At 39.5% G+C, this 12194-nt stretch overlaps 1 protein-coding gene across 1 annotated transcript; it reads right to left on the bottom strand.

The window, feature by feature from the left end:
• Positions 1–730: 730 nt before the first annotated feature.
• Positions 731–11892, bottom strand: LOC135479557 (uncharacterized). Its single transcript, XM_064759449.1, has 7 exons — positions 11763–11892; positions 8466–8673; positions 7009–7105; positions 6243–6400; positions 5508–5728; positions 4047–4230; positions 731–1008 (listed from the first exon to the last, which is right to left on the bottom strand). Exons 2-7 carry the CDS (start codon positions 8665–8667, stop codon positions 941–943), a joined length of 930 nt encoding a protein of 309 aa, XP_064615519.1. The 5' UTR covers positions 8668–8673; positions 11763–11892; the 3' UTR covers positions 731–940.
• Between the last annotated feature and the right edge of the window lie 302 nt (positions 11893–12194).

The following is a 12194-nucleotide window of genomic DNA, read 5'->3' as shown; positions in this document are numbered from 1 at the left end:
TAGGCCGTTTATTTTGATATCAGTGTCCAGGTCGCGGTGAAATCAATGGGCCTTTCATTTTGATATCAATGTACCCAAGAAACATAAAAGCATTGGACCAATATTGGCACGCTGACACGTATTCAATTGGGCCATTTGGGGAAACAATTATCGGACCAATACACGTTTTGCACAGTGGCGCGGCACTGGTCCAGTACTGGTTTGGGAATTTCACCATTATGTATCCATTTTTAAACATGCATTGGACCAGTGTAGTAATACATTGATTGGCCCAGAGTTGCATAAAGTTATTAGGCCAATACAGCGCCAATCTTTGTAAGAATAGGGCCAGTACAGTACATTTAGAATTGGGCCAATGTACTCTTTGCTCATAACTGGTCCTAAACAGATATAGTGAAGACCCAGAATGCTTATCCCCAATCAAATCCATTGCTTTTCCTAGGAATAAAAGTAATCATTCAGCGACATTTGTTAAATTGATATTTGCAGTAACCCTACCTTGATATTTTTTTAACCTTTTTCTATTGGTCGACAAGAAAGCAACATATATGCCAAACAGTACGACTGTCAAAACCTCTGGCTTTAAGGTTGAAAATGTTACCATAGCAGCTCTTGGCAAAAGGTTTGATGAAGAATACAAACTGGTGGGAGACCAGTGAATCACCAAAACAGTTTCAGAACTTATTTACATTTATAAAGTAAGGAACTCAACCAACATGTATATGTAAGTTTCAAATAGTTTAATTGATCCCACCTGCACCAATGGCACAAAAAGAGTTGACTCTTAAATCAAGCACAGGAAAATAGCTCGGACCGATCAAAGTTCATTTTCAGTGATTTCAGCGATTTTGCTGTTTTCCGAAACAGTCACTACTGACACAGTGGCTTGAGACTCAGCGCGCCTCTTCCTGCCCCCATGCCTGTCGCAGGCGTTGCGAAGCTATATCATCATTTCTCTCTCGACCTGGTCTTCTGTTGTTTTGAAGGCAACGTTCTTCAGCATCGCTTCTGTGAACACACATTTCACAAGGCAAATTAACTGCCAGTTTCTTTGAATACAACTGTATCGAAATAACTACACGTCAACGTGTATAGAATCATCCTAGGCAAACTGAAAGTTTCTGAGAATAAGCCCATTTAAAGAAACAAAACAATTGGCTTTCAAATTATCCAATTCGAGATGGTTTGAGATCACGGGATGTCTTTATGAGGCCAGCTTGTACTACTGATCATGTGAATAATTTGTATGCATTCACACTCAAAAAATATCACATAGGCCTTACTCAAGATGCTGAGGGGCAAGCATACTTAAACTAAAGGGGCACCTCAGACGGTTGGGTAACCTAACTTTACCCATTTATAGCTACTTCTGATAAAAATGGCACTTTCAAGGCAAATTTTGGAAGGACAGTGTCAAGAGGTCGGATTCTGTAATACGGTTGATTAGAACTGGTCATAATTTTTCATGAACATTATTCATTCGCCTGTTTGCCGATCCCATTCTGCTACTCTTGTCGGAATAAAATACTGTTTATTGTTTTCTCACAATAGCGTACCTTATACCGACGACACAACACAGCATCAAGACAAACACCAGTGTAAATGACGTCACAGTACAATGCACAAGTGACATTAAGCCATCTTTCCTACGTCGGTTACACTATTAAGGTTTTGTATATGCCGCTCTTTTAATGTATCTGTTTTTCCAATCTTATAAAATGACAAGTTCAACTAAATCCCTTTATAGTATGTAACGAGTTTTGTAACCAGCAGTAATTGACCAATCCAATAACCAAGAAATTACTTAAAGGGGCTATACCGGATATTTTCAGCAAAAAAAAATTGATAGTCACAAATCAATCAAATCTTATGTTATTGGTAAAGAACTAGGCAAAATAATACTTCCCACCAAAAATCAGCCTCATCCATGCACGTTTTAGCCCGTTGATTAAGTTGATAAAATTGCTAATTCGACCCGAATTAACGGTTTTATTGAACTTTATCTGCTGTTCTAAACACTAAGGCGTGCATCAATGAGCCTGATTTATGGTAAAGGGCAATATTTTGGGCTGTTCTTTAATAATGGCATAGGATTGGATTGATTTGCGACTACCACTTCCACTTTTTGCTGAAAATGTCCGGCATAGCCCGTTTAAAAGAAAAGAAAATAAGGCCTCACCGAAGTTTATCGTCATATGAAAGGCAATAAAAAATTGTTGGTAAAAATATTTTTATTATTTTTCTACGATTTTTCCTCACCAGGTTATAAGCGTTTGAAATTTTAGATTCAATGGAGGCCTGTTTCGGCCATAAAAAGGCCCAGTGATGTCATAATTCTGCTTTCATTTCTGTAGATCATACATGTTGGATGGATACTACGTCTTCGATTAAAATGATTTGGGTGATATTGGCTTGCGTATTAAATCATGAAAGTTTGATGCCGGAATAAACAATTGCTGCGGAATTAACAAATTCCTGTGACGTCACTGGTTCTTCGGTTCTCAATAGGCTTCCATAAAGTCAAATTTTCAAATCCTCATAACTTTGTAAGAAAAAATCGCAGACAATAAATAAAAATATTTTTGTGAACCATTTTTCATTTGAGACTAACTTGTTATCAACCCTTACTATGCTTTTAAGGTCTTTGTGGCATAACAAAAGAATTGGCAGAATACTCTGTGTTCAATTCGGAATTGCAATACCCTTTGTATAATTTGCGAAATGTAGCAAGGTACCTAAATATAGAGTCAAAATGAATTGTATGTCTTTTCTCGGAGTTGTTAACTTGCTATAATAGCAATGTTGATGAGTGGAAATTCTAATATTATAATTTGCGTCCTGCATACTATTACAGGTACTGTTGAGTTATTTGTGTCAACTAACAGCCTAGATAATGGATTATCAAACGGAATTAAGGGAGAAGCCAAGCAACGTTCCAACTGGATAGGCAAAATTGAAACTGGTCCCATTTTATCGGGCTATTTTCAACAGTTTTAACATGAGTGAGATAGGAAAATTTCAATTTTGGACACCCTTCTCAAGAAAAATGACCTCTAAACGGGCAAATTGGACACCTTGCTTCAGATTTCTGGCTAAACCCCTGAGCCGAAGGCTGGAGCCCAAAAACAACTGGTCAATTCATCAAGGCGACCTGATGACCCTGACAGGATTTATTATGGGAAATAGAAATAAAAGTCTCCTTCAGGGCCTCTAATCAACTACATAATGGACAATCAGTATGGACCAGTTGTTTGAGCGTTCATGCCTGCCGCTTTGCCTGTCAAACAAAAGGTCAATTCTGTAAGATAGTCCATTATTTAAGCGATTGAATCACCTGACAGGATTTTATTTCATTAAGTGTAAGAAAACTAAAGAACCACAATTATCCTAGCTTAAAGGCCTTTCATTCCACTTGTATAGTTGCACGCACTTTGAAATTACGACTTGCAACACCACAATCAACTGCCAATTATGGTAGTTACTTGGAGCTGCCATTTTTGATCTCCTAGACTCTTCTTCTTTGTAGGTAGGGATTGTTTCAAGCACTTTTTATGATCAGGACAGTTCAACTTATATTTCTAAAAGCACTGTTACGATCTCCCATCTCTATTAAATGTAACAAAAAGCAACAACAATATTTGAAGGGGATAGTACATAAAGAATTTTTTTAACTTATTCCACGACAGAACATAGTTCAGTTCAATGTTGGCAGCTCCCAGTAATTAGCATAATTAGCAGTTTACCATGCTACCAAAAGTACAACCAACTATAGAATGAGGAACGAAAGCCCTTTTAGCTAAGATACTTGTGGTTCTTTAGTTTTCTTCCCCTCAAAATACAAGACTGAGGTAAAACAGACAAAATGAACATTCTTCAACTCCAATTAGGTCATGAAAAAAAAAGAGAGAATGAAAAACTATAATATTTAACCCACCAATCACCAATGCGATAGATGGGAAGCAAATTGCCAAGGACCAAAATGCAGGCACATAAACTTTGTCCAGGATACATTAATATCAAAAACAAATGCTCAGTAAAATGCTTACTTTTCATTGCAGCGCATAGGCGCAGACCACCAAATGCTCTCTTCGGTTCAGTCTGCTGACCTTTCCAGCCCTTCCTCCCTGCCCAATTAAGGTTCAGAGCAACATTATGGGATATGGTTTGAGACATCACCCGTCTGGTCGCCTCCTTAAGATTAGAACCCCCGATGAGGCTGAGTTGATTGACCTACAATAATATTACATACTGGTATAATAACCTTGTGTTGTAAAGCCAAAATAGCATTGATGGTTACCTATATTGTTTTTTTTACATCCTGAAGGTGATGCTAAGTGAAAATTTTCAAGCTGTAAAGCAATACAGTTGTTTGCCAAAAGTTGGCTAGGGTGGTGATGGGTTGGGTGGGAGTCAAGTGCTACTTCTTTGAACATGAAGCTGCGCTAACAAAAAACCCCTGGACCCGAGGGCTCAAGTAATACTAAGTGAATTCATTCCTCCTAATGCTTATCTGAGCCATGTTTATATGTGAGTATAAATTGTGCTTGAATAATAAATTGAAATTGAAATTATCACTCTAACTCCCCATACTAATTCTATTCATCAATCCTTAAGGTGAAACATCTCATGTTCCTGAAATATCATCTTGCAAATTCTGTGATGTTACTCAAGCTGCCTTACCTTATTTTTTTTCTTAACGGCACCTTAACATACTGCCACCCCCAACCCCCTGTCCATTTTCCATAATAGACCATCTTTATGTACTGCCATTGCCCTTCCAATCCTCTTCCGTTAATCATTATTATGTACCAAGCCTCTCCCCTAAATCCCCCGCCGCTGATAATAGTAGGCCTAATGTACCATGCTTCCCCCCCCCCCCTCTCCCCATCCAAATCAGCCGCTGTGGACCATATTTATCTATGTACTCCCTCCTCCATAGATTATTATGTACCATAAGACCTCCCACCCATGTCCCCCGCCCTCTACATCTACCGGCAGCCATAGGAAGGTAGAAAAAACACATAGAATAAAGTATAAGGCACAATAGTGACATAAAATTGCCATACCAGTACAAAAAAATTATCAGCCCACCAAGTTTCATTGAGGTAACTCAATTGGTTTTGACCACGACAATACCATTTGGAAAACACTGTAGCAGCTGGATCCAAATAAGAAATCCATCATGTCCACGAAGTTTCAACTCCGGAAATATCTGCAGCCATGTAACACCCAAGACGAGATGACCATCCCAGCATGGCATCCGTTTTGTTTACCACGTTACAAGAGAATCCTGTGATGAGTTTAGGAGCAGATGCGTTGACAAGCTCTCTTGCAGGTATAGGCACATACTGTCCAAAATCGGACAAGAATTTACTATCATTAATATCTATCATAATAGGGCAAAAACTTCAGAAATAATTGAAGCAGCATCTTGAAGTACGAGAAGATGAGTTGTCAGCTTAAGCTTGCTTACAGATAGATGAACAGACAGACATCAACAAACTTACCAGTGATTTAGCAATTTCTTTATCTTCAATTTTGTTTTCCATTCCATCCAGCTCTTCCATGGACTTTATTGGAAAGGTATCCATCACATCTATGGTGCCACTTGATGCCTCTTTGCTGATCATCATGTTCAGCAGCTGTCTTTGGGACAAAACCTCTTTGCGGACTTCATCCAAAGATACCTGGACAGCACTGATAGCCTTTAGTATTTCTCTGTCTGTGGCTGAAAAAAGAGCATTATAACTATATTTAATGTACACGCTGTTTAGATTTAATGAAATCTGTCTACAGCTAGTGTTATTTGTTGTCACACAACTTTCAAGATCAGGCTGTTGATTTAGTTACATCATCGGTCCTTTCAGTGCGATGTGTCAGTGCGTGATGTACCGGTATTTATGCTGTTGACTAATCACATTACCTGCACAATGATTGTCTTTTTGCATTTTTGATACTATTTTGTGTACTTCACGCGTGTATTCTCGAATTCCGACTCATATCTATCGACCACAGCCTTGTGGCACTTGAATGTAAACAAATCTCCCTTGCTTGTCGCCCCTGCTTTTCAGAACGTCGCGACGTCATCAGTACGCTGCTTTATTCATACTTGCCCCTGATGACACATATTCCAGTTGATGCTGTTTATGGTTGTTTTAACGAATATTAAAAATGTGGCATTTGACCTTGAACTCCAAAAACAAGCCTTACATGTTAAATTTGTGTAAGATAGGACACGGTACCTTGTCGATTGTCCAGTTGTATACCAGCAGGAACATGGAGGCTTGGAAAAGGTGGGACTGGCGGGGCTGGGGGGAGATGTTTGCGTTTAACTGGTCCGGCAACAGCTTCATCATCACCATCATCGTCTGTGTCGCTGTATAGTGTTCGCTCTTTGCGCCTGTACAGTAAGGCAATCGGTGCATTATAACATGTGTACATTATTGTTCACTATCAAATTATGATAGTGCTCTTGTCAGAAAAAAAATGCGAGTTTGGAAGCAGCGCGATCTTAATTTGCTCTGTGAAGCAAGGCTGAGATCGTTCCTTTCAGTATTTCTGTTATATGATGGCGAGTCAGTATTTCTGGGCATCCCCGGGTGGAAGAAACCCCTGGAAGAAACCAGGGTAAACCACCGACCATTGGCAAGTCACTGACAACTTCTCCACATAATCAAAGGTGGACAGCAGGAGGTCTCAAACGAATTGCAGTCCATTAATACCAATATTACCTGATTTTTCTTGGTACTTACAAGCGTTGTCGTCCACCTTGCAAAAGATAGCCTCATAACCAATCAGCCAAACGGCCTGGAATGAGAGAAACATTCCCTGACACTATGGGAAATCGATCCCGGGATGTCTTGACCAGCACTTCAGCAGCCAAGAGCGCTAGCCACTACTCCATGGCTGTGGGCGATAGTGTTTTAAGTTTTGATTTGTTTCTCTTTATTCTTTACAGGAGACTTATTGTTGTAATAGTGTTGTTTTAATGCTGTTCTCTCTATGTACCTTCTTGCACCCTTCCCCATTCCAACTTCATCATCTGTTTGTATGTCTGAGGTTTCCTCGGCCATTCGAAGCTTTCTTCTGCCATCCTCATAGCTATCTGCATGGAAAATGCAGAACATTTGACTGACTGACTGATTACAGTCCATTTTTATTACACCGTACTCATGAGTATTTCCCTTATATGACAGAAGGTCAGTATTTATGGTTGGGTGGAAAAAAACCAGGGAAAAACCACCAGTTGACCACCAGTTGACCTTTGGCAAGTCACTGACAACTTCCCTCCTGTATTATACAGTGATGGAATGCGCTAGTTCTCCAGCAAATGCGGCTCTGTTTTCACAGCGCTACTAGCATCATTGTTCTCGAAAAGTTTGAATTTGCATCCCAACATGTTGATCACTGGCTTCCCTGCGCCACGGCCCACAGGCAAGAATATCTGAATTAGGCGATAAGATGATAGATCAATTGTGGTTTAAACCTGACTGACCAATTGTGGTTTATCCCAGCATATTCTGGGACTTTGCTGTGGGGGGCATTTGTTCCCCAAGGCCTGGCACCTATGCATTTCATTTTCATATTGTCCATTGTTATGTGTAAACAATACAGCGAACCGAGTTTTCTCAATTTCTTAGTTGTCAACACTTAAACAAGTATTTATTTTTACCTAATTCTGTTCAAACCGCGCTGCTAAGGGGCATGTGTGGTAGTATATTTGCAATCACATGAACAGTTAGAATAAAACCCTGTCTGAGGTAAGTGACAGGGAGACATTTTCATTCGGCTGTGTGAGCCAAATATCCCAATGTCTCACACACGTCACTGCTTTGGTTATTCTCTTTCCGCTGTACGTTCATTTTGTTTTGTTTTAACATCATTTAAGTATTCAATATTACCTTACATGTATTTGCACAACGGCCACCAACTTCATACATTGAGGAAACTAGAGCACTAGAAGTAAACCATTGCTTTGTTGCACACTTGTGATACCAGTGAAACATTGCTGCACCAATATAAGATGCTTAATTGCTATCGTTAGAGGCTATCGGTGCAGCACCTGAGATGAATTTTTTGCATGACACTTTCTGCACGACCTGTAAAACAATGCATGGAAAACCTGCCTCAAGTCATTCATCTGAGTGTGTTGTCGGCGAACATGATTGTAATGATTCACCATCACAGAGGTTTTTTTCATTTTTTGATATCAAAAAGGAATACATTGGAGCTATTTTCTGATGGTTTGAAGGTCAAAACTGCCCCATGAATGTACAGTTCTGCAGCCTGCAGGTAACAAGAGACTAATTAATATGTGGTTTACACGTCTTAAAATGGTTAGTTTTTCCCTTTGAAGTATATGCAGCATTATTTAGAACCTTAGAATCACCATTTTCTGAACTGTATGTCTGACATGTAATATAATGATTTAAAATTAATAATGAAACGTTTTACATGATACTCACCACAAGCAGACAGGATGCGAATGCTGTAACTTGGCCAAGTTTTGTCAGCTGCTACTCTGTCTTTTACAGCTTTAGTTACGTTAGACATATTGCGATACGGTGGCCAAAAAGTTTTTGTCTGAGACTGTAACCAGTTGGAAGCAACAAGCTCTACTTCATCCGTCTCCACAAAAACTACGACGGCATACATTGTCAATGACATGTATGTCTGTAAATAAGAAAGGATTCACAAATTCAGTACATTTACACAAATCACAATTACATTTGGGGTGTATGTCACATACAACATTGTTCTTCAATTCTTTTATAGTCCTTCACTAGACTTTTAGAAACAATAATTAAACAGTGTCATGATTAGGCTAGTTCAAGCTTGGAAAGGTTTAAATACATGTATGTACAGTATGTAGATATTTATTGTCTAATAACTGAAGTACATTTCCATTTTCAATGACAATCCCTCTAGTTGGTCCTCTAATGTTTTCACAAATATTAGAAACTTGAACCACAGTATCATTAAATCAATATACATACATACATATATATTGGCAATGTCTGGGAAATAGAAAGTTATGGTAAGGCAGGCATTTGGGGCTTTCTCAACAAAAAGATTTGATCAAATTATCGCTCTTGGATTAAATTTAAAAAACACACAAAAAAGACTATTGCTACTGATTCTACATGTATAAGACTCCAGCCCTGCATAATGTCACGTGTATATCACTTTTCTGTACCTAACAGCTGTGAATAAGAGGAATTGCGACATGTACAGTTTTATATGGCAACAACACATATTTCCGAACCACTTCCTGGATGGGAGCAACATGGAGTTTGTCACAGAGGTCGGTGACCATGTGGATGTTGATTTCACTTGAATTGAGAGGGTAAGAGAAAAATGGTCTACATGATCTGAATGACTGATAAACCACCAGCACATCTCCACCACAATACAAAATATTTTTGATGAGGCAAACCTTTGACCCTACCCCAACACAATTGTTGCCGGTTTCTGTTACAACACAGAAATGGTCCAATTCAACTTCTGTGTATTGGACACAGTTCTGGTATTTATATCCCTGTGGAATTGGACCAAGAAAATGTTGCTTTTTCAGTCCACCATCAGCAGCTGTGGGCAATGTAGCAGCTGAGGGAGATATCTGAGAGATCTCTTTCAGTCTTGCGACAAGCTGCTGTAATGGCAAGCTTTTCTTCCGCACAAGCCGCTTCAGAGTTTTCAGGTGGTTTTCAAAAGGAAATGCTGATATTGTGTCAAGAGGACCATGTATTTTCACCTCTTGAGCAAGGTGGACCAGATTATGGACATTGTACACGACCTGGTCAGCACCGTAAAGGTGCGCAAAGTGTTGGACAAAGCTTACTAGAAGCTCATGTGTATAGCCCACTAACTGATAGCAGAGAGACGGACTTATAAGTATGGTAATTCCGACTGAGAGCAGAAGAAAGTTTTTGTACAACTCATCAGCGATACTGTCCTTTAAAACAACAGTTCCTGTGTACAAAAGAAACATGCGGAATTCTGTTGCCTTCCATCGGTCTATCTCTGACAGTGAACGGGGTTTTCGTGCAAACTCCTTAGGTATAAATTTACACATGTGAAGCAAGGCAGCTGAAATGCGTAATTTTGTCTGAGGCCCTAAGCGAATTGTAAGTGGACCCCTTATCAATAACACAAGGATACGACGCATTACACCGAGGCACACTAAGTGCATATAGTCAATTGGAAACTGTGACACCATAGAGAACAAATTGCAAAGCGGACTTGTTCCAGTGTGATGGTTCTTATCTTCCTGCTTTTCAAATGATTCATCAGTTCGCAGCGTTGCATGAGTTTCAGGAAATGTCATTTTCCCATTATACACGCCTTTTTGCGTACATTTTTCACATGCGGAATAACCTGCGTGACACTTGATTTGTTTGATAAAGGCACGTGCTGGTGCATCACAGATGAAGGATGTTATGTTAATCTGGTAATGCCTACCTTTGTATTGTATCCCCTCTAGTTTTAGCTTTGTATACTCTGTGATAAAATCTTTCAAAAATTCAGAAGGATCCTTTGGTTTTTCTTGTCCAACAAACAACCCAATGACAAACGGCTGGCATTTTGCTTCATTTTGTATCATTCCCAAAATAGGCCACAGCTGAGTGTTACTACTTTTGAAAATGGGGAGTCCATCCGTATTCACCTGAACATCTATGACTTTGATACATTCCATATTTTTGTTCAATTCTATCCTTCGAATTACACAACCTTGGAGTCCAAAATGATAGTAAGAACCCCCACATATCTGCTTTATCCCCACAACATGTCCAGTATCCAAAAGAGTCCTGGGGTCTTTAGGTAAATTTGGATGATGGTTTCTAAGTAAGACTAATAGCCTGCCAACTGCTGTGTGAGTGATGTTATTTTCAACTGCCCATGCAGCTAACAAATCTGACGACAAAACATTTTCTTCCTCTGAATCAGTACTACCGCAATCATTAAATCTATCACTGTCTACATCCATTGTTGGTATGCTGTTAGGAAATGTCCCTTCATTGTCTATTATGTCATATAATACATCATTGGTTTCTGCTTTGTCTGTGAATGTATTATTTTGTTTGGAGCTAGCATTAATGTCGGTAGTGGTATTGTCAACGGAACAAGTGGCAGTATTGATAGAGACATCGGCTGTAGTACGGCTACTACTGCCAATGCCAGATGGAGTAGTACTACTGGTACTTCCACTAGATTGATCATTGTTAATACAGACAAATTCTTGACCTTTCACCAAACCATGCTCCAAAGCTGTCTGTCTACTTTGCTGGCCTTTAAGCTGACATGACCTTGAACTATTTTGAGCAATGCTTATATTGGACAGATATTTATTTACATTTTCATGTATCCGCCTTCTTTTAGTCCAGTACGACATATTGTCAACTGACTTTGTTTAATAAGTCACATGTACCCACTATTTTAGTGATTCACTGATTGCAATCTGTGTCAATAAATAAGCATGGCATCAAAAACGAAGTAAAGAATGCAGCATGTCTGCTTTAGCCTTTACAATTTCAGTGCTTCCCAATGATTGACAATGTCCCCATGTAAATTTATCCTTGTCCGTGCCAAACTGATAATATAGGTAGACAGGGCCTTCGTTTGGCCTACTCGTATGTATCTATAATCTAGAAATTGAAAATGGAAAGTGAAAGTGAAATGTACTGAATTGCCGTCACTCATTATGTTTTTGTAACAGTCTGTAGTTTTTACGTTTTCGTGATAAAAGTTCGAGACAATCTTACCGTAGCTCTAGGTAGCAGCCGACAGCTTTCTTGGCGCCAGATCCCAGAATTCACTGTTACAGAATGTTCGTTAAGGAATGGCTATCCTCCGGTCCGGCATTGGCCCGGTATCACGCCGGTGAGCGCGCCGGAACAGAACGTCTCGTACATTTTAGGTCTCGTACTTTTGTGCTCGTTAACCCAACAGTACTCGTCAGCCTACATCTTTCGGAGATTTCGCTTAACTCCGGTCAAGGTACGGAAACTCCGAACGTTTTTCCGAGCGCTTACGAGCGAGTCAAATCGGAACATCGCTCGGAGGTTTTCGCTCAACTCCGGTCAGGTGCAACAAGGCACGGAAATCCCCGACCAATGTTTCGAGTTGTGCGAAAACAAAATATGTCATATTTTTATAATATCTACATGCAGCTTTAGCTCCAGAAAACAGTTATT

This window comes from Liolophura sinensis, chromosome 12, assembly GCF_032854445.1.
Source record: "Liolophura sinensis isolate JHLJ2023 chromosome 12, CUHK_Ljap_v2, whole genome shotgun sequence".
NCBI classification, from domain to species: Eukaryota; Metazoa; Mollusca; class Polyplacophora; order Chitonida; family Chitonidae; genus Liolophura; species Liolophura sinensis.
This window is presented reverse-complemented; position numbering and strand designations above follow the sequence as displayed.

What these genes read in the sequence shown, in the direction of transcription:
- LOC135479557 (XM_064759449.1), bottom strand. Translation starts at nt 8,667, where the DNA reads ATGTCATTGACAATGTATGCCGTCGTAGTTTTTGTGGAGACGGATGAA. An exon ending in AAGAAATTGCTAAATCACTG is followed by an intron (nt 4,231 to 5,507) that starts GTAAGTTTGTTG and finishes ATATTATTGTAG; the next exon opens with GTCAATCAACTCAGCCTCAT. An exon ending in CCTATGCGCTGCAATGAAAA is followed by an intron (nt 1,009 to 4,046) that starts GTAAGCATTTTA and finishes GTGTGTTCACAG; the next exon opens with AAGCGATGCTGAAGAACGTT.